Source organism: Rattus norvegicus, chromosome 12 (assembly GCF_021556685.1).
Source record: "Rattus norvegicus strain SHRSP/BbbUtx chromosome 12, alternate assembly SHRSP_T2T, whole genome shotgun sequence".
NCBI classification, from domain to species: Eukaryota; Metazoa; Chordata; class Mammalia; order Rodentia; family Muridae; genus Rattus; species Rattus norvegicus.
In genome coordinates, this window is record NC_141545.1 from 45524392 (window position 1) to 45547200 (window position 22809).

The 22809-nt window shown below is 51.3% G+C and overlaps 1 protein-coding gene across 1 annotated transcript in view; it reads left to right on the top strand.

Annotated features, from left to right (window-relative positions):
• Fbxw8 (F-box and WD repeat domain containing 8) overlaps positions 1 to 22809 on the top strand; it is a 90608-nt gene that overhangs the window by 56488 nt on the left and 11311 nt on the right. Inside the window, exons 6-8 of the mRNA NM_001107145.2 lie at positions 906 to 1102; positions 3901 to 4107; positions 19895 to 20022. Coding sequence (NP_001100615.2) covers positions 906 to 1102; positions 3901 to 4107; positions 19895 to 20022 — 532 coding nt within the window. The remainder of the gene's footprint in view (positions 1 to 905; positions 1103 to 3900; positions 4108 to 19894; positions 20023 to 22809) is intronic.

The window sequence follows — 22809 nt, forward strand, 5'->3', positions numbered from 1 at the left end:
TAACTCTGCTCTTCTCACGATGGAGAACACAGAGAGGAGGCATATGATGCTGAACACCCAGAGGCTCTGTAGCAGTGCCCACTGTGTGACGCCTTGGAACAGACACAGCAGCAGAACTTGAGGCTCTGCATAGCAGTGCCCACTGTGTGACGCCTTGGAGCAGGTACTGAGTACCCAGAGGCTCTGCATAGCGGTGCCCACTGTATGACACCTTGGAACAGACACAGAGCAGCAGTACTTGGAAGAGGTCATGTCAAGATGAGGCCTCCTGGAGGGGAGGTGCTAGCTCCTATTCAACCGGTGGGCCCATTTTCTGTAGCACAGCATCTCTGAGGCAGAATAGAGAGAGTTTACCAAAGTATATGCCAGGGGACCACGTCATGGAGCCTTTTGTGCCCTGCCTGTCCTCTATTTGATCATAGTTCTTAGACAAGTGCATGCGTGTTTAAGCCTTTCTGTGGAAGAGAGATCTCTGTTGCTGTTTGCAGCTATGGGCTGCAGCCACTTGAAAGTCTTGCAGTATCTAACTGTGTGCAGTTTGCTATGTCAGAGCAAGAATCTGGACTCAGGCACTTTCAGTTAGAGATGAAGACGGTGGACTGCATAGAGACCAAGAGTGAATCATGTCAGTGTTGGTAGTAGGAAGGTCAGAAGTAGCCCTAGCTTTATGAGGGAGCCACAGGCGAAATCATCTGAATTGTTTCTGGGCCCATGGCCTGCCCAGTAGTCCTGTGAGTACTGCTGTCGTTCGTCAGAGGCTCCTGGAGTGAGCCCTAAAGTCCTGCAATAGGACAGTGGCACAGGCTCAAACCAAGAGCCGTGCACAGTAATCTGAAAAACGACTGTAAGACTGCTCTGTGTCTGCGGACCAGCTTTACACTTGTTCTCTGCGTTTCTTCTTCTAGGAATTCTTAACGTTTGGGACCTGAGAACCGGGAGGTTCCCTATCTTTCGTTTTGAACACGATGCAAGAATACAAGCCCTTGCGCTCAGCCAGGAAAAGCCCGTGGTTGCCACAGCTTCTGCTTTTGACGTTGTGATGTTGTACCCCAACGAGGAGGGGAACTGGCATGTAGCCTCGGAATTTGAAGTTCAGAAACTGGTGAGCTCATACTGTGCTTGTTAGTTTGCATTCAGAGGATCCCTGTCAGAAATAGTGTCGGTCCCAACAGCCGCTGACACACGGCTACAATTTCCTTCCTTCCCTATGAAGTCAGAATAGGGAATTGCCTTTCCCCTGTTTTCCAAGCTAAGTTATGACTCAGTCCAATTCCTGGGCTTACAGCTTAATAGAATCTTCCCTTAGTGTGCATGAAGTCCTAGGTTCCAGCCTCCCTCTTCCTCCTCCTCATCTTCATCCTCACCCCCCCACCCTTCCTTTTCTTCTTGAGTGCTCATGAGGTGTTGGAGCCCCTGGAACATGAGTTGTAAGTGGTCGTGAGCTGGTAATGTAATTCCCGACGTTTGTGAAGCAGTCCATGCTCTTAACTGCTGAGCCATCTCTCCACCCCCAGCCTCTAAAACAAAACAACACATCAGCACGTGCAAACACTGAGGTGGCTTCAGAGCCAGAGTTTGTTCTTTTTTTTTTTTTTTTTTTTTTTTTAAAGGTGAAACCCCACATTAGGATGAGATAGTTAATTGTTTTCTATGTTTGAATGATTTTTAAATGTATGTTTGTTTTTTGTTTTTTTTTTTTCGGAGCTGGGGACCGAACCCAGGGCCTTGTGCTTCCTAGGTAAGCGCTCTACCACTGAGCTAAATCCCCAGCCCCAGAGTTTGTTCTTACCGTGGTCCAGCCTCCTTCCTGCCAGTGTGCAGGCCCACCCCAGGAGCTCAGGCTTCATTTCTGGCCAATACCTAAGTGGACAGCAGTGGTACACTGCAGTTTGTGTGACTGAAAGCGTTCGTCCCACACAGTTGTCCCACCTAGAGTTGAGAGTAGCCTTGGAGGAGGTCCAGGGAAGCCAGTGTGGAGTGGGAGCTTGGCTCTAGGGTGCCAACAGGAAGCTGAGCCAGATCAGGCTTTGCACAAGGCTGACAGTTGTCCCCAGTCTTGTTCACCAAGCAGAGATGGTTTGGTGATACAGCAGTGTTCAGCTGTGCTGAATTTGTATTTAATTTGAGTACACATAATTTTGGCATGAGCCAGGGGAGCTAGCCTTGAGCAAGGAGGTTTGGCAACTTGAAACGGGGGCCCCCTCTCCCTTTCCCTGTGGTGTCTTTAGATTTGAATACCAAGCCCCAAACACCTGGGGTCACAGCTTCATCTCCCTAAGCTTGCTGCTTCAGATCAGCTCTGCAGTGCTCACAGTGTTCCTCTAACACTACCTGACACTCAGCTGTAGAGACCTGGGGTGCAGGGCTTCCATTTGTTCTGTGGACCAGTCAGTTTCCCGAGCCGAGAACCCCTCATGAAGTGTAAATCCCGTCTTGGCAGTCAGGTGCTGTCCTGGGGCAGACTGGAAGCTTTGGAGGTCATCTACACCTCCCAGTGAATGGCTGCCACTGCCAGTCCAAGTCTCTTGGCCTGCTAGAAACCCATCCGGAAGATGAAGTCAAATGGGCAACCAGAAGGAGTGTTTTAGGAGAGTAAGAAGTGAGTTTCTATAGAGACAGGGTGAGTAGCCCTGCTGGGGGCAGGTCAGCTCCCAGCATTATTTTCCTGTCTGAGTGCCAAGTTACCAGTGTGTGCTATGCGTCCCTGGATCAGGCACCCCTGGCCCATGGAGCTGGACCATCTTTGTTCCCTAGCTGTGCCTCCTGAATAAAACTTGTGGCAACGTTCCCAGGTCCACAGTGTTAGCTTGGAGCAGCTGGCCTTTGGGATGGACCCATAGCCCAAGATGTTGGGCAGCTCAGCAGGATTTGGGCCCAGGATTAGCAGAGGCACCGGATGTTTGCGTGTGCTCAGCTCCCCAGGGCAGCCTGCAGAACTCAGGCTTTTGAGCGCCTCTGGCATATAGTCAGCTCAGTACTGTCCTTTACACCACGGGTTTCCATAATTCCTCAGGAGCTCACCTTCAGCCTCCACTGTCTGTGACTCCTCAGCGGTGCACGGGTGTGCACTGCGCTGGGGAGAAGTGGATCACTCAGAGTGTGCCCACCACCAGGCACTCAGAGAAGGTCTGACAAGAGTGTGTTTGTCTGTGCTGTTCTGTCCTCAGATGGTCGCAGGGTCACTGGCTGACAGGCAGGCAGGAAAGAGCTAAGAACAGAGTTTGGCTCTTGTGGTGTTGGTTCTGATGTTCACACAAATGTCTCTGTTCACTTGGAACTGGGGCAGTCTCACTGTTTCAGTGTCTAGTAAAACAACAAAACAAGTAAAGATGGCGCTAACCACTGCCACAGTTAGGATTTAAGACAGCCGGAAATTGTCTCGCCATCTCATAGCCTAGTCCCCTGAAGGGGAAGCCCACTGGGGCTTCTGTTCCCTAGCCATAGGGAAGACCTCAGGTTGTCTCCGGTGGTTGTGCGGCATTTGGGGTGACTGTGCTGTGTACACACTGACAGGAACAGCTCCTCATGAGCGCTGTGCACAGCCTTGCCGGGCAGGTGTCTGTAAGCACTGATAGACCCTCCTGGGTCACAGTGAGCTTGCACCAATGCTGAGGGCTGCCATTCTTGCCTGAGGACAAGTTGGACTGGATCACATTTCCTGTTCACTTCCAGCTCTGTGTCCTCAGGCTTCCTGAGCCTGGGGCTGTCAAGTGGAAGATGGTGTCTCCCTGACTTGGCTTTTCTTCTCAGAGTGCACTTTGTCTTCGCTGTTAAAGGCGTCTTTTCACTGGGCAGGAGCCATGGCCATCCCTGCAGATGGCCCCTGTGCTCAACTGTTTCTGTAAGCTGGGCCTGTGCACAGACCAAGTCAAGATGACTGAACAACTCTTCTCTCCACAGGTTGACTACCTTGAAATAGTTCCGAACACTGGGAGGTACCCTGTAGCAATAGCCACTGCCGGGGACCTGGTGTACCTGCTGAAGGCTGAGGACTCGGCCAGAACCCTTCACTATGTCTACGGCCAGCCTGCCACGTGTCTGGATGTCTCCGCCAGCCAGGTCGCCTTTGGAGTGAAGAGCCTGGGATGGGTGTATGAGGGAAACAAGGTATGGAAACAGTGGTTTGTGTGCATTAACAAGGAACAGTGTGGATTTGGTTTTTTGTTTGGTTGGTTTTTTTTTTTTTTTTCTTTTCTTTTTTTTTTGGAGCTGGGGACGGAACCCAGGGCCTTGCGCTTGCTAGGCAAGTGCCCTACCACTGAGCTAAATCCCCAACCCCGTGGATTTGTTTTTTAAAGCAGCCAAAAAATTTAGCTCTTTCTGGTTTGGTTTGGTTTGGTTTGGTTTGGTTTGGTTTGGTTTGGTTTGGTCGTTTGAAACAGGGTCTCACATACCCCAGACTGGCCTTGAACTCACGCTGTGCTGGGAGGAGCCTGTGCATCAGGACATAGAGTGTGTTTTCAGCTGGATCAGGGCAGTGTGTGAGCATTTCAGGGCCGTCGGAGCAGTGAGTGGAGCGCGAGACGGAGTTCCTCCTCCACTGCACACAGATGTCCATGTAGGAGACAGACATACATACATACACAGACACACCTTTAGACTAGGATGGACCTTTGCAGACATGGCTCAGGTATGTGACCTGTTCCATGCCTAGTGTTTGATGAGCAGTGTACCTTAGGCAGTGTTCCATCTCTCGTGTCCCCAGCTCCCTGCCATAGGGTTGCAGTTTGTGCTTAGAGCTCACAGGCTGTGTAGCCAGTCCTCACTGGTGGGCACGTCCTGGGCCACCCTCACTGTTTGGGCCTCTCAGCCAGGCTGCACCACACACTGCCACTTACACAGCTCCTGTGCAGTCTGGCATTAGGAGGTACGTCGATGTGCTGGTGGTCACTGCTGAGCCACACTTGAGGGAGGCAGAGCTGGTGACAGCTCAGCAGGGAACCATGGTTACAGCACAAGCCTGATGACCGTCCTCTGATCTCCACACATGTGTCCTGGTACATGTGCCCTGCCACCATTCATGTGTGCACACACACACAACAATGTAGTAATAAAATGAGGAAGCAAAATGAAAAGTTCCCATCATAGTTTCTGCCGTCACCAGCGGTGCATGACAGGGCAGGAGCATAGCGTTCGTCAGCCCGTGGCTGATTACTGTGTTACCGCTGCAAGTTCCTGCCATCCTGACTGCAGGCCAGCTCCTCAGTCCTGAAGCGCATTTACAGGGCACACTCCGTTCGGGTGGGTTCAGGAGAGAGGGGTGACGTTTCGTTGGCTTTAGGTTCCTTCCAGTTTGCCTGCTCTTGACCCCATTGGCAGTTGGGAGTCTTCTAGGAAGGAACACCTGAGCCAAAGGTCCCTTCTCCCAGGGAAGGAGCTCCCTCTCCTACATAGTGTTTATGTGACCTGGAGATTACACTGCCCCACCCGGTTCCCATGACCCTGTGTGACCTCACACAAGTTACTCAGTCGTCCTTTGTCTGATCCTCTTCCTCCTTTAGAAAAACAAAACAAACAAAAAACAAAAACAAAAAACCTTTTAGATTAGTATTTTGTGGTTTTGTGTGTGACTCATTTATCTACATGTGTGTCTTGGCACCACATGCATACCTTGTGCCCCTTGAGGGCAGAGAGGGCTTTGGATCTCCTGGAACTGGAGTTCTATGCAAGTGCCCTTGAGTGTCGTCATTGGAGCTGGGAGCCGAACCTGGGTCCTCTCGAAGAGCAGCACATGCTTTCGGCTGCTTAGTGTCCCCAGCCCCTTCCTGTTCCCTCTTCTGTAAACAATTCCTGACAGTACTGTTAATAAGCTTGGGCTAATTAGTGCCCTCAGCTCCGTGGAAGAGACGTGCCCTGTAGGGTTCCCATTAGTGAGAGACGTGCCCTATAGGGTTCACATTGGTGAGAGGTGTGCCCTATAGGGTTCACAGTGGTGAGAGGTGTGCCCTATAGGGTTCACATTGGTGAGAGGTGTGCCCTTGCTGACATTTCTGCTGTTCCCTTAGCCCTCGGGTATGTTTTCTCTCATCTGCTGCTCACATGTGGATTCTAAGATCCTGAGACCATTTGCACATTTCATTTTCCACACATATTAGAGCTATGCTCAAAAACGTAACTATCCTAGCTTCTAGTTAGTGGTACAGGAAGACTGGTCAGTGGCAGCAAAGCTTCTCTGGAAGGCAGCGCTTTGTGCTGGGGTCCACTTGTGGGCTGCAGCAGCGCCATGTCCCTAGCTGGGAAGCTTGCAGTGAGGATACCAGAGTGACTTCCCTGAAAGGGGCGAGGAGGGAGCTGCTTTCTGACAGGTTTCCTTCCTCACCTGGGAGGACTCAGGTCCCTGGTGGAAGGGCTTGGTTGCTGTTTAGTCTTTGCAGTTGTGTTTGTTTGTTTTTAGAGTTCTCAGAGACATCGGGTAATGGTGACATTAACACTATAGTCTTTCTCTAGATACCTAGGACTTCACTTGCCTGGGCCACTGAGCTGTGTCCGATGCTTCGCTCCTCTCTGCACACAGGCCCTGCTCCCTGACTTACCCAGTGCATAGGTTCCTCTAATGCTCTCAAGCTCCCAACCAGGGAAAAGAATTGATCGTAATGCTCATCTGAATGAGACATTAATTCTTTTGAAATTAATGCTTAGAAATGCCTTGAACCTTAAATAACTTACTACCAGTTCGTTGCTTTTGGATGACTTGCTCTTTTGTGGTGAAGGTGGAGGGTGCTGACGGCAGGATGTCCTTAGGCCTTATTCAGATGCTGACAGCGGCAGGCATTCAGTCAGGCGGATGTTAGTTAGTGCTGCACAGTCTCCCAGTTGCCGGAACCCAGCATGGAGATGGCTCTCCATCAGGAGGGAGGCAGGCGGGGACCAAGAGAGCCTTCATCTTCACTGTGTCTTCCGCTTTCTCAGAGCAGCCGCATGTCAGTCACCGTTGCTGGTCTGTGTTGGTCAAGCCACGTACTGGAGGTTCGGGACTCCTTGCTTGTGAACTCTGAACTGGCCATGTGCATTCAGCTTGGCAGTGAAAGCGCCTGCGCTGTTTATTACGTTGCTGTGAGCCGCATAGCAACAGGCTTGCCTGGAGCTGTGCACACATGGGAACTTACATCTGTACTTCTGGCCCCTATAGCTAGGACTCAGATGAAAGCTTTATGAGAACAGAGTTTGATCTGTCTTCATTTGTACCTGATACAGTCACTATTGATCAACCATGATATGGAAAACCAGTGTGCTCTGTCAGGACGTTGACAGCCTTGCTGCACTGAGGGTATTCTTGGAGGGTGACAGCAACCACCCCGTGGACTTCCTGGATGACCCTTCTCTAGGCTTTGCAGCTGGGAAGGACAGTGGGGCTTTGCCTGACTTTGCTGTTCAGTTCATACTTTGTATTTCTTGACTGGATCACATGGCAGGACTGGCAGCTCCCTTAGGCCAGTGTCATGTTGCAGAGTAGGGACATGCACTGCTGGGTGCCTCCCCGCTGCGTGCGGGTACTCCTTCGTGGGGTCCATGATTCTGTTGAACCACTTGTCTGGCCTCTCTTAGGCAGTGAGGGACGGACCGTGACTGCTGGGTCAGTGAGCGGTGCAGATCATCCGAGGCTTGTGTGCTGTCTGAGGGCCATGCTCATTGCACCAGGCAGGAGGGATGGGGCAGGAATGGAGGGGAGAGTCCCAGCAAGAGAGGCTGCTCGGAGGTCTTTAACTTACAGCAGAAAAGAATCCTGAGTCCGATCTTGGGTTCTCAGACTTGAGTGTAAATGTCTTAGAGGCAGCCATCACTGAATGGCAGCTGACAGCAGAAGAAACAGAAGTGTCTTGACCACATCACCTTACACTGCACTGTGTCCACACAGCCCTCCACATGACGCTGGTGCTCCAGCAGCCTGCTAGGATTTGGTTTTGCCTCATAGCTTGGAACTCAGCAACACAGCTTTGTTTCTGTAAGCATTTCTAGCAGCACACTACCTTTATCAATCCCTTTGCTGCCTGAATGTGCTCTCAGGGTGGATGGCCAGAGGCAGGGCTGCCATGGGAGAACACCATGCTGTCGATGAGCCCTGGGTCTCATAAAGGGAGCTGGAGCCCACTTAGTGCTCTTAGCCTCGCTCTGTGGGTCTGGACATATTTCCCAATTTGGTTCTGACGCTCTTGGCATTTGATGGCAGATTGTATTAAGCAGCATGCGGTGTGCATTCTAATCAGGGCACGGGTGAAGTCATCGCAGGCTGGAGTGTGCTGGGCAGGGAGGCTGGCTTGGGCTGCCGCAGCTTACATCACGCTAGAAAATAATTGCCCGAGACTCTGAGCTGATGACTGTCCATGTGCAGCCAGGACGAGACTTGGGATTGGTTGCCTGCACTGGCCACAAGGTGAGCGTCTGTCTGGAGCCTTGGGTCAGAGCGTGCTGCAGACGGGCTGCCTTCTGCCATGTCTGCCAGAATCCGAGAGCCATCTTTTCTTCTGTTGAGGTTTCTGCTTCTGAGAATCAAGACTTGATATTTCACATGCAGGACAAGCAAGCTAAAATCGAAAGTCTGTAATATATTTTCACATGCTCTCCAAAACTTTCCGTCTTGTTTACTTCTTTGTTGGGGCACTGAGGGCTAACTCCTGGAGACAGTTTTCTAGAAGGAAGAGGGCCCAGCACTGGTCCATTCTGTCACATCAGTGAGCACGATCCCATGAGTCCTGGAGAGCGATGAGTCAAGCATGCTTCTCTCTGCTTTCAGCCCGTGCTCGGTAATTGTGACCAGGAGTGAAGAGGCTCTGCCCTGTGAGGGAGACACGGTGAACTCTGGGAATTCCAGAGCGCTGAAACTCTCAAAGATAACCAAAGAAATGAGATCTGAAGCTGCTTTACACAGGTTTTGCTCCTAAAATCGTGCCAGCACCTACTCTTGGCATTATTGGTAAGGAAAGGAGAATGGTGGCACACTCTTAACTTTTGGTGGGACCTTGACACGTCTCCACAGAGCCCCAGGGTCACTTGGAACTGTCAGTTCCCCCCAGCTCAGCGGCCTCTGGACTCAGAACTGAGCGTTGTCTCTAAGGTCATGAAGCATGAAGGGCTCTATGGAAGCTGTTCTTGTTACTTTGGGGGAGGTAAGTGTGACTTAGGATCTGCGGTTCTCAGGAGCATAAAGTGACATGGCAGGTGTGACCAGTGGGCTGAACAGGGCTCTCAGTCATAAACTTTATAAAGTTACTTGCCCTGATATTCCAGCTCAGAAATTGGGGTGATGCTTGCACATCTGGTGCCTCTGTGCCCACTGGTATTGGGGTGAAGTTGGAGTTGTGCAGGCAGACACAACAGGCTGTGGGAAGAGGTGGCCCAGGCCAGCCGGAGCCCTCGTGCTCCCTGGGAGGTGTGGGAACCCAGGAGCTTAGTCTTTTCCTGAGCCTGGTTTTGAAAGAGGCCTGAGTGGAAAGGGCTGTGCGGAGCTGATGTGGGAGCTGGTATGGGTGCTGAGTCACTGTAAGGCCTAGCTGGCAGGGCTGGCACTACACCTCAGATAGCTTCTGTCTGCACACACCTTGCATGGTTTTGTATGCCACTGATGTTGTAATATTTCTGGATTTTTAAATGAAGTTATCAGTATTCTGACGACATTGACCAAGTTTACAAGGCGTTACATTGATGTATATGATGCCACTGCCCTTTCTTATTAGGCTTTGGAATTAAAATTAGATTTTTATTAGGGTCTGATTTTCCATGGCTTCCCTGGTTATGGTGGAACTCCTGCCCTGGTCCACCATCCTGCACACATGGAGAGTGGACTTGGAGTTGACTGTTGGGATCATTTCCGCACAACAGATGGGGATGGCTTTGATTTCTCTGTGCCACATGAATCTCAGGGTAAATATTACCCAGAGAGCAGCTAGGTTTGTCAGTGTTTTTCAGGATCTGAGGGGGCCTGGTGGAAATGTTTGCCTCTTTCCAAGAGTGAAAACAGTGACCCTGGGGTGAGCGGTATATTCCCACACAGTCCAGACAGCTGAGCAGGGAAGGAGAGGGAAAGTAAAACCACACAGCACATGGCCTGTATGGGCTCAGTCCCCAGCTATTTCAGATAACAGGCAGCAGTTAAAGTAGAGGACTTGGCTTTTCCCCAGCCCCTGGAAGACTGCTTCATTACAGTGGCCCGCATGCCTGTTTTCTGTAAGGTCCTAGATTAGGGTGGGGTTAGCACTAACACCGATTGCTGAGCTGCACAGGTACTTCTTCTAGTGGATGCCAAACTCCTTACAGCACCCTCTACAATTGATTGCAGGATGGAGTCCCTTGCAGCTAGGCCGAGGAAAACCAGCTCAGCTCACACTTGAGCAGTCTCTTGCCAATTACAGGACTCACTTGGGCAGGATGATAAGGTTTGCTGAGTGTTAAGGTGCAAGTCCTCTGAAGGCTAGTTGTAAGAGGCAGCCCTGCCGTGACCTAGCCACCACTTCCCTCCTCGCAAGGCACTGATGAGGGTCGACCTGCTGTACGTAACCCAGGTCCATATCCAGTTTTCTTCACATCCCTGTTAGAGTCTAGGCTGAGGCATCGACCTGAGCTCCTACAGTGGGCTAGGGTTCCACTTCCCCATTTCCTTTGGTCAGGAACTCATACATCTTTTCACAGGAGAATTTGACATGCACACTGAAAATGCCTCCAGAACTGTATCCTTCCATTCCTGCACGCTGCACTCCCTGGCATATCCACACACCCCTGGACCTCTACCCTTACCCTTACCCATACTCCTGCACTCTCTGGCACACACTTACGCCCCTGCAGACCCTGCACTCCTTGGTACACACTTATACACCAACTATTTCCAGTTAGATCAGAAAAACAGCCCATGCCAAGCACTGTGGGTCAGGCCCTACTGCCTGCCTGTAGCCTGGCTCTCAAAGCCTTCAGAAGTCCACAGAAACTACTTTAGCTTCCAAATCTCTGTCCGCACCTACATGGCGAGTCTCTCTGTGTAGCACAGAGGTACTCACTTCTCTAGTGTGGTGTTCCTTCCTGCCCAAGATTAGCAGATGCCTCCTTTCCCTCTCCCGTCTCTTCTCCTCATGTCCTTCCAGAAGCATAGGCCTCAGCTTCAGCCTTGTCATCCCTCCCTTGACCTCAGTGCACAGGAACAACCCACAGCTCACGTTTTGACCATGCTGCTAACCAACACTGGAGCCAGCAACAGCTGGGCAGCAGCACAGGTAGTTGGAGCACAGAGGTCTGACAGGTCTGAGGTTGGCCCATAGGAGCAGAGTTGCTGGTGAATGTGCCTGGTCAGTGTGTGGCATTCCCAGGGCTACCGTTGGCATTCCTGCCGGGACTGCATTTGGAGTGTCCTGAAGTGGCGGTTTCAAGAGCAGGAACATTGATGGCCGGCTTCCAGTGAAGCCTACTTCAGAACTTCCTAGCTGGATGGAGATGTGTCCTCTGTCAGCTCCTTTTCTCTATAGGAAGTGAGAAAAGTGAGAAAAACTCATCCTGCGGCAGTTTTTAGGGTCAGATGAACAGCAGGCACAGGGGAGTCCTTCACACAGAACTGTGCTGGCTCTTGGGAACAGCCATTTGGGCTGAGATCAGGAAGGGGCTCTCCAGTATGGTACCTGGGGTAGGAAGGGCTGGACTCTGCCTGGCCTGCTTCCCGACTGGTCTCTGGGCAATGTGTGGCAAGCCATCTCAGATGGTTTTCAGTTCAGTTTCCTGGTGGCTAAGTGCAAGTGGCGGTTGAGACTCGGGAGTGAGACTCAGGGCTTGTGGGAGAAAGTGCCACACTGGTCTGCGGGTCCCCAAGACAGCACTGCGGACTGCACAGTGAGCAGAGGTTGCTGTGCTTTGGGGATGTATATAGTAAGTAAGTGTCCTGTCTGTGGACTGTGCACCCACAGTAAAGTCTCTGTCCCTACTGACTTCAGCCCCTTCAGCTGCCATATGTTTAGGGACCATCTGCCTGTCCACCCTCTGAGCTGCCGTCTGGTCTGATTTGGGGTTGAAACAGAAGTCAGGCTGGTCGAAAGAAAGGATAATCAGGCCTATAGGCTATGAGAGCTCTGATCGCCACTCTTCCCCTGTCATCTTCCCATTGAAGACAATGTAGATGTCTCAATCAGAGTTTCTGTTCCTGCACAAACATCATGACCAAGAAGCAAATTGGGGAGGAAAGGGTTTATTCAGCTCACACTTCCACACTGCTGTTCATCACCAAAGAAAGTCAGGACTGGAGCTCAAGCAGGTCTGAAAGCAGGAGCTGATGCAGAGGCCATGGAGGGGTGTTACTTACTGGCTTGCTTTCCCTGCCTTGCTCAGCTTTCTTTCTTATAGAATCCAGGACCACCAGCCCAGGGATGGCACCACCCACAGTGAGCGGGGCCTTCCCCCCTTGATCACTAGTTGAGAAAATGCCTTACAACTGGATCTCATAGAGGCATTTCCTCAAGGGAGGCTCCTTTCTGTGTGATAACTGCAGCTTGTGTCGAGTTGACATAGCACCAGCCAGCACATTAGCATTTTCAGTTTAAAGAGCTTGTGCCTGGAGTGCAGCTTCCATTTCTCCCTACAAAGTGCAAGCACTGACACTGTCTCACAGGGCCCATGTGGCATGTGTCCCTAATACCTGTGAAATGTGTAGATGAGGCACAGCACACAGGCCCTCAGGCTTCAGGCATGTTTGCATGGTGACTCTGGTCTGCTCTGGACGACAGTCTCATGCTTGCTTCAGTGCTCACGGTGGGCGTGCCCTTCCCCTCTTCCTCTCTTCTCCTCTTCCCCTCCTCCCCCCTTCCCCTCTTCCCCTGGGAGATGGTCAAGTAAGGAGGTAGCTGAAGCAGGCACAAGCTGCCTCTGCTCACTGCTTTAAGGAAACCTTCACCACCCTGGGCATGTGTAAGGAGGCACACAGGGACCCGAGAGCCCTGGGACTCCACAGGATGCACTCACTCAGTTCTTTCAGGCTTGGGTCACAGTAGGTGTTGGTTTGGCCTCGGTCTGGTCCTTTGTAGACATCTGCCCACATCACAAAGCCCCAAGCCTGGCACAGTCTGTGTGATTGGCACTGCCTCCCAGGAAGAGCCCAGTCCTGGAACAAGCAGGGTTGCAGGTGCATTGGCCGTGGGAGGAAGTGTGGAAGCCTTGCCTACCCAGTGCCTGGCGACGCTCAGCAACACCGTCCCATCCCTGAAGTATCTTGGCCTTGTGGGCTTGTCGCTCCAATTAAAACTTACGCACAAGAGCGGCCAGGCTGCTTCTCCTTTGTGTGAGGGAGTGTGGACAGTGCCAGAGCCTGTCATGGAAGCTGTTGGGGGGCTGTTTTCAGGGAGCTGTGCTCATGTCAGGGAGCCATCTCTTCAAGCGCTGCATCATGCAGGGTGCTGCTCAGGGCACCTGAGAGGCAGCTTCTGTTTGCCAACAGTTAAGTCACCTCTGAGACGGTGCTGAAAGTCATTCTCCACATGTTCACAGACACGGCCGCGCCAGGCCTCCTGCTATGACTTATCTCTGGCAAGGACTTAAAATCGTCTCTCTGGCTGGTTGTCAAAAATTACATCATATCAGAGTAAACTGCTTTTAAATCAGACATCCATTATTCATGTATATTAACTGCTTTTTTATTTTTTATCGGCTGTTTTGTGTGTGATTTACTTTCCCCAGCCTCCTTGCCCTCCCCAGTTGTCCATCTTTCTCCTCCTTTTTTTTAAATCTGAGCTCATCTGTGAATTCCCTGGGCCACTCACTTAGCCTTGTATATGAAGCAGCATGCGCACCTTGCTCTGTGGTGAAATGTCTGAGTTGTTACTAGGACGCACGGCCTTTCCCGTCCTGTGTTTTCTACTCACAAAACTGAGTGCTGCCGGCCATCTCCGCAGAGCTGCACCGTGCGGCAGAACCACCGGGTGGACCGCAGATGAGTGCTTGTGCACACTCAAAGCCTGTCTTTCTGAGACAGCACTGCTCGTGACCATGTTGTGAGAGACAGTGTGTGGGGGCTGCACGCTTCGTCTGGTTCATCTGGGGCACAGCCAGGCACTGCTCTGGAATTCAGAGACGTGGGCCCATGTTCACCCTGTGTGGCTGGCATCGGGTGGTTATGGGACATTTCCCTCCCTTCTGGCATTGGGCTGGAATAGGAGCTGGAGTTGTTCTGTTACTGCCCACAGTGCTGACACCTCTTTGTGTGCGGTCAGGGTCATTCTTTCTCTGTGGTTACTTGAGTCACTTCTCCCAACCACTCACACTTTTTCTGGAGCACTTTTCAGTCCATTCACTTTGTCAGTGAAGCCCAGGCTGCCTTTCTACCTGAAATGTCCTCATTTCGCTGGCCCTCTTGAAGACCAGCCTGGCCAGATATCTGTGGTTCTAGGTTGCCAATGTTCGCTCGGTTCCTTGAAGATCCTGCTGGTTCCGACATCCATTGACACTGGTGCAAAACTGGCTGTGGCTGTGACTGCTCGTCCCTCTGAGGACCCTTTCCCTTTGCTGTTGGAACATCCGGTCCTCCAGCTCCAAGCTAGCCTGGGACCCAACAGAGCCCTCTGTCAAAAACAGAGGACAGAACCTCTAAGATCATCACTTGGATTTAATTCTCTGTGGTTTTGCTCCAATGTCCTTGTATGGATTTGTTTTCATTTATCCTGTTGGGGATTTCCTATGGTTCTTTTCAGCCATAGCAAACACTCAGGCAGCACCTGTTGCAAGCTTCTCTGTTCACTCTGTGGAGCTCAGGTTAGGTATGTGTTGGACCAGTGTTCGAATCCGGCCTCGGTCCCAACTGTGTGTCTGCAGTGTGTTCTGAGGAACTGCTCTAGCTTCTTGCTCATGGGGTCTCCCTGGATTGCCCTCAGTCTTTGCTTAGTTCATCCATCTACTGTGAATCCTAGAAATTCTGAGTTCACTTTCTCAAATGTACTCAGTTTGCTGCTGCCTGCTGGGCCACACAGTAGGTGGCTGCACATGCGACCCCCAGACTGGATGCAGAGGACTCTGTCCTTAACCTGAAACCATCCCTGCTTCTCTCTGTGTGTCCAGGATTCCTCCTTTATCGTGAGCTGATACGCAGCTGCTATTGATCTTCAAGTACCACAGAGGTCTGGGTGGCTCCAGTTGGTGTGGGAGCATTGTGCTGAGCTGAGCTGAGCTGAGCTGAACTGAGCTGAGCTGCACCAGAGCAGGGCCCCACCTTCACCCCACCACTATGTAAGGTCCACAGGCTCAGCTTTATGCAAAGATCTCAGTGTGATGTCCTCTGTGCTGACAGTGCTGGGTCCCCACCTGACATGGGTAGGGTCCCCAGAGCAGCCCCAGCCAGGCCCCGCACGCCTTTGTAATTTCCATGCTCCCTTCACGTTGGGCCCCTCTGCATAGTGCTGCTTCCCTGGTGAATGGCATGTGCAAAGGCCTGTTCAGTAGCACCCTTGAGAAGCTTTCTGTCAGGCACTCCAGTCTGCCACCTCATCAAACAGCAGGAGAACCCACAGACAGGGTTGCTGTGCTTTGGGGCCTCTGCCTAGGCAGGATTGCAGCTCTTGTATAGACCTCAGGTCACCTGGCCCTGAAAGGAAGACTTGCGCAGTAAAGGAAAAACTGTAGTGAATTCTAGGTTTGCTGGGTCCCTAGTCTGCACCAGTCATCACTAAATACAAAAGCGTGCGGCTAGCCAGATGCAGGCCCACATAAGGACATCTGGTATCTGCTGGTCATGCTGAGCGCTGCTCAAGGGTAGGGCAGCAGCATTTCTGCTCCAGGGAGCATACAGCGCCCCTCCTCAGTTAAGGAAGCACTCCCATGGTATAAGTGCAAGGTAACAAGGCTGCACCTGACATTGCAGATAGTCCTGGGACTGTTTACCCTCAGTGTTTGAGAGCTGTGAGCGGATGACACAGGGTGGCACTCAGGAACACAAGATGCAGCACGCATGTGTGGCGAGGGTGATGGAGAGAGCAGAGCACCCTTGACTGGGTGCAGATGCAGAGCATGAGGCTGGCTTTCACTGTTCAGAACTGGCTTCTGCCCCGGCCTTTCATCCAAAGAGCAAAGTGTATTTGGTAGTGATGGGAGAGGCCAGGTAGCAGGGAGGGAGAGGGTAAGCTGTGTCTGCAGTCTCCAAGACTTTGGGTCAGGCCTTCTCTCCACGTCTTTGGAATGCGCTCCATCCCTGTTCGGCGTGCCCCTTGTTTAAAGGGAAGCAGGCAGGTTCTTTTTGATTCAAAGGGTTCTTACAATGCTGCTGTTGTGGGGAGAGCCGCATCTTCACTGTTGACCACACTGGTGAGGCAGCCTGAGGCTCCAAGGAGATGAGCCAGCCACTCTCTAAAGTTTTGGTAAAATTAAAGTCTTGTTCATCAGAACACAACCATAGTTCTGTCAGCAAAGCTCTTCGAAGGCATCTCTGTTTGTTGGTGGTTCATGCTTACAGATGGGTGATGTCAGCCCCAGGTTTAAAAGAGCTCGGAGTGGAGTGGAGAAGGAGAAGAGGGTGGCAAGCTCCAGCTGACCCCACTATGAGGGGTAGTGAGCACCTTCTGGCCTTTCTGTCAGGACTTGTCTGGAAAGCCATAACCTCTAGGCACTCTCAACAGACCTGGTCACACGTAGAAGATGCAGGCCTCCCCACCTAGAGTAGTCGCTGATGCTTTCCAGATGCTAGACCTGTGGCCATCTCCTTCTTAATACTATGGCCAGTACAACAGCCCTCCTGCTTGAGACATCAGCTGCTGGGACACAGTGTTACGATGGCTCATGATCCCAGAGGAGGCAGGTCTCACGTGGGGAAGAGTGGGCCAGCTGGGCCAGCAGCAACTGGCACAGATATGTCTCTCTCATCTGGCAGTACGCTGGCTGCCACACCCGTTCACTCCAGTGCCCGCTACACAGAAGAAGATTTGTAAATGCTTGTCACCCGGCTGTTGAATGATTTATCAAAAACCAGATAGAAACAACTTATTTATCAGAATGGAATTATGTATTCATCATGGAAGCTCTCCTAGCCATTCAAAATACCCAGAGCTTCTTGTAGTGGGGACACATCTGTAAAACACTACCCTCACACAGAGATGACTTTTGCCTGTACAGAGCAAGAGAGACAGACCTTCAAACTAAAGATCTATGCTTTTTTTTTTTTTTTTTTAACCAGACTGCTCAGGGTGGCTTGTTCCTGGAGATGGGCCTCAGTGGGCCACCACATGCTTCTGTTACATATTTTATTGTTAAAACTTACTATAAGAGGCATTATATTTAAAACATGCCTTTATAAGTAGAATTGAGAGCAGTCAGAATAGTTGAAAGCTGGGATTCTAAAGCTTTGTTTTATCAGAAACAATTTAATCTTTCTGGGGGGGGAAGTAGACAAATAGGAAACTTGCTGCCTGGCCTGTTGTGACAATGCAGCTCTCATTCCCAGAGGGTCCCACAGATCCACCTGCCCTTCAGAAGGGAGAATGAGAGCTCACAGCACTCACGCCGCCCGCAGATGTGCTGGAGACTCAGCGGATGGCAGCGCACGTCTGCCTGCGCCGTGGTTGCTGCTAACACTGCTGAACACTGCTGAACCTGCATTTGATGCTCCGCTAATCTATCGACTCGGCGGCCACATTAGTGTAGAGCACCTGCTCCCACACTGTAGCTGGGGGGAGTTTCCCCTTCTCTCAAGCATTTCTGAACACCTCTGAGAACAACTCAAGTGGTCGTGGGTTAAGACTCACCCAACCAGGGCAATAAAGAGAAAAATTAGTCTAATGCATGGTCTTAACAAGAGGGGGTGTGAGCATGAATAATTGATGTCACTAGGCTGTGGCAATCAGATCAAATGAAGTCCCATTTGCTCAACCTTATTAAAAGAGAGAGAGTGTGGGAGGGAGGGAGCCATGGTAAAGGTCGTTAAGGGACTTGTAGTGTGGAAGACCTGCCTTGGAGATGGTAATGTGTTTTCCAATCTCTGTGGTCTTTAACTAAACGCAATGGTAAAGGTTCTCTTTGGATAGTTCTGATCCGTTGAATTATTGAACATTTTGGAACTACTTGACTGCTGACTTGGATGTCTTTATGATGAATTTGCAGTCTTTTTGGCGGGGTTATCTCTCTGCATCACTTAGAGATGATTCATCCACTTGTCAAAGAGGAACTGAAAGAAAGTGAAGGCTGCCGCTGGCTTGTGTGAGCCTAGTTCTTGTGTTTCTCCTCTGCCCACCAATGTAGTGTAGAAATAAAAATGTCAGTCCAAAGTATTGAAATCTCTGTGACGATAATTAGGTCCAAAATGGCTTCATTTTTTAAAACGTTAGTAGATCTTTTTAGGTTGTTACAGAGAAGCTGTGCTTGTCCAGGGTCTACTGTGGCTGGCATCTGTGCGTGCGTGGACAGGGCCTGCACTGGAGCATTTCACCGTGGAGCTGCTGCTTAGTGCTGGGACCCTGTTCCAGACACCATCCGGTGGCCGGCTCTCACCGCTCCCCTTCCAGAGGCCACCGTAATAGTGTCCAGCTCAGCTGCTAAGGATAGACTTGATCTCGTCAGTGTTGGAGACAGCACCATCTTAGTTATTACTAAGTTGTCTAAAACAGTCTTGTCAGGAGACAGGCATGACACACGCCTTTAACCCCAGCACTCAGGAGGCAGAGGCAGGTGGGTCTCTGAGTTGGAGGCCACCCTGGTCTGCATACTGAGTCCCAGGACAGCTAACAGTACCCAGTGAGACCCTGTTTTTTAAAATTAAACAAACAAACAAGCACACTTACCTCTCTGTCCGGAACTTTTCTTGTCCGTTGCATCTTGTCTTGTGGATTAGGCATTGAGAAGGTGTTGTGGATTCTGCCTCTGACTTTCGACAGTAGTTAATTACCCTGACTGTGGTGTTAGACTACCACAGACTTGAAGATTCATGTGTTAGAAGTGTGTGCCACCTTGAGATCGATGATTCCCACAGTGGAGATGATTGAGTGTTAGGAGTTTCTCAGGACTGACACAAGAAGCTCCACTACGGAGTGCTAAGTGTCTGGGCTAACCAGAGGGGCACAGCCTCTGTAGGCGTGCCATAGAGTCACTCTGCAGACCCACAATGCTCACCGTGTGCTCAGCAGACGTCAGTACAGTGGGGTGGGAAGGCTGTGCACTGTTTACTGATTGCTGCCCAGCGGAGCTAGAAATGTCTTTCATTAAAAAGCTGACTGGACAACAAGCTATGGTGGTGTACACACTCAGGAGTCAGAGGCAGGTACTTCTCTGTGAGTTCAGGGCCAGCCTGGTCTACAGAGTGAGTTCCAGGACAGCCAGAGCTACACAGTGAGACCCTGTCCAAAAAACAAAAATCCAAACCCAAACCCTGCCTCAGGGCCTGACTCCAGGGGATGTTTGTGATCTGTCCTTCACTCTCCTCTGCTGAGGAAGAGGTGCAGCCATCTAGGAGGTTGACAGTATCTGGAGCCTGCAGGCATCTGCTTGCTGGCTTTGACACCCAGCACCAAATTCCCATCCCCAAGGGGAGAGTGGGGAGAGTATGCTGTTGGAGTGTTGCTCTGTGTGAGCCGCCATGCTGTGGTGTCTACAGTACGGCTGCCCTCAGCTCTTGTAAGCTCTGCAGCTAACCCTAGATCAGAAGCTAGTGCTTGTCGCTTCCACTTCTTAAAAGAAAAGAACCAACAGACAGACAAATCCAGAAAGCAGCTCTGTGGACTCAGGTTCAGGTCAGCTGTGGGGAGAGCTCCCTGTCTGACTGCTGCTCATCCAGACTCTTTGGTCTTTTGCCACTTGATTGGCCATGTCCTTCTACTCTCAGTGGCCTGCAAGTGTCCAAGCTACTGGGTAGCAAAGCATCTTCTGGAGACAGAGGGAAGCGCACTCCTCAAGGGTGGCACAGTGGAAAGTGGATGATGTCCTGACAGATGTGACTGACACCCTGCGCTTTCTTCCCCCTCAGATCCTGGTGTACAGCCTGGAAGCAGAGCGCTGCCTCTCGAAGCTGGGCAATGCACTTGGAGACTTCACCTGTGTCAACATCCGGGACAGCCCTCCCAACCTCATGGTCAGCGGCAACATGGACAGGAGGTAGGTCAGGGCTGACGTGGCCCCGAGCTGTGAGTACCTCATGCTTCAGCCTTGCCCGCAGGCCCAGCCCCCATCCTCTGGACCTGGAGCACAGTCACACATTAGGTAATGGTTGGACCTGCTGTGCATCCACTCCACTTCTGAAGCTTGACAGGACAGCTCTCTTGTCAGGCAGTCGGTGGATAGTCCAGGGCGATCGCTTGGAATATCTTTTGTCCCCTGCTGCAGAATTTGTTTGGCACCGAAAAACTCACTTTCCAACATTAAAAACAATAACCTAAGGGACGGCTGTGTTCAGCACAATAGGGCTGTCTGCCAAGTGAGGCCAAGACTGTATTTCAGAGACTGTGTGTCCCTCTGGTGACAGGAAAGAGACTTGATGGGAACAGATTCCAGTTTGTTTTTAGTTGATTAGTGGCTTTCTCTTTAACACATTGGCTGAGGGAGTCAGTCCCCCTCCCCGCCTCCCCCGCACAGGGCAGTGCCAGCCTTTCTTACTGCAGGATTAAAGTGTTTGAGAGACCCTTCCTGTCCACATTGTAGTTTCCTCCCCCTTGTCCTGTCTTCTTTGCTTTCTCTCTGATTTTTTGGCTAGTTACCTGCTGTGTCTGTTCCAGTGCCCCAGAGAGAGGTAGGCTGGATGGGTGCCAATGCTGCTGGCCCCTGCCCTGGGCCCAGCCCAGGCTGCAGGTGCCGGGCTCCTTGGCTGTGGGCATCAGCTCTGAGGCAGGCATTTCTTTGTGCCACATCCCAAAGCTCTGTCCCAGTAGAGCAGCAGCTTGCCCAAGTCACTGTTGGGTCACATACTATTTCCAACCCCTGAACCTCACCCACTAGCCCCATGGCCACCTACTGAAAAAGAGCCCAAGGAAAGGCACTCAGTCTCTGTCTCACAAAGGCTTACAGATGGAGCTCTGAGTTTGGTGTGCTAAGGCTTGGGGAGCTGGAGAGATGACTCAGTCAGTAAGTGACTGCTGGGCAAACGTGACCTAAAGGTAGATCCCAGAACCCATATTTAAAATAAAAAGGAGGCAAGCTGGGCATGGTGGTTCACACCTCTAATCTCAGCACTTGGGAGACAGTGTCAGGTGGATCTCTGTGAGTTCAAAGCCAAGCTAGTCTACATAGTGAGGTCTAGGCCAGTGAAGGCTACATAGGGAGACCCTGTCTAAAAATAAAATAGTAACAACTAAAAGAGGTATCTCAAATGATGAGGAAGACAGCAACTGAGGGTAGCTGGCATTGCCCTCTGACTTCTTCATGCCCTTGCTCCCAAGTGCACACACACATACACACATATACACACACACACACACACCACACACAGGCACACCAACCATCACCACCAAGGCAGGTAGCTCTAGTGTGTGACCAGGGACACAGATCAGTCCGTGATCTGAGCTGACGGTCGCAGCCGTTTTCTAGTGGAGCAGACATCAGGGGCTCTTAGGGACCTCCAAATCAGGCCTGGAGCTGTGGACCCTGGCTGGAGTGTATGTGCATTGTGAGCTTCTTGGTGCTGGCGGGAAGTCAGAGCCCTGCTCCAGAGCAGAGGACCCTTTGTGTCTCAAGACCTTAGCCCAGATAGCTCCAGGATGTCACAGCTGCTGGCTGTCAGCTGACTCTCGAAAGCTGTCATCTGGGACATGTGGGTATTCTCGGTAAAGCTGCCTTTTTTACTCTGGATTGATGATACCCGCCTCCTCATGCACCATGACTTGATGAGGCACCGTCTGCCCAGTTCAGAAGGCCCTCTGGTCTGTGTGAAACCCAAGTTTAATTTTGAGAAATCCAATTTATTAGAATGTAGTGGAATTGAAAATTTTAAATAAAACAGGGAGGTCACAGGTTCTCAGCACAGCATCAGTCAATAGATGACAGGCAGGGGCAGAGCTCCTCAGAGTTAGAGCCCTGGATACCCCTACCCTTTAGAATAAACCCAGACAGTAAACCCAGACTACAGGCCTGGGCTTGCATCCCAAGTGAGGGCTTACAGTTAGCCTTTGGAGGAAAAGCCAAGACTTGCTTCACCTAAAAGTCAAGATCCTCAATCCCTCCCTCTATGGAAGAATTGAAACATATGTAAGCCCCTATTGGTACATTCCCAGGCTAGCCCCTGCTAGGGCAGCCTGCCCAACAGCTAGGCATACAACATGGACACACTGTTCCCATTAGTCACTAGTCTGCTCTTTTCTCCTGAGGAAGAGCAGGGTATTTTAGGCTCACTCAGTTCCAGGAGAGTGGTTACAGCCTCCTGCCCCACCCTACAGTTCTGTAGTGGGAATCCCTGTTCAGGGCAGGGCCACAAGAAAACACCGGGATGGTGTGAAGCCTGGCACAGCCACTTCCCCAGTGTCTGCTGCAGTCCATCAGGCTGACTTCCGTCACAGCTCGGGGCTTGGTTTTCTTATTTCATCTGTGGGTTTGCTGGTGGTGAGACTGAGGGCAGCAAACTACAACCAGAGCCTCCATGTCTGTCGGTGAGTGGAAGACGCTTGTAGCTGTTGGCTCAGGGCTGTGTCCAGTGAGCCCTTCCCTGTGTGCCTTAGTCCCTTGCCAGTGACAGCCAGGGACCAGAGTAGGGCACTCTCACGTGCTGCCAGAGACTCATGTGGAGCTGAGCGCAGCTGTTGGGATGCTAATACACTGCTTGGACCACGCGCTCTCACCCTCCTAGATTTCATTTGTTTGACACAGAGCGAGAGTGCATGTTGCAGAACATACGCGGGGATCAGAGGACAGCATCATCTCAGGCCTTGCCTCCTCCATGTTGGCTGTGTGTACAGA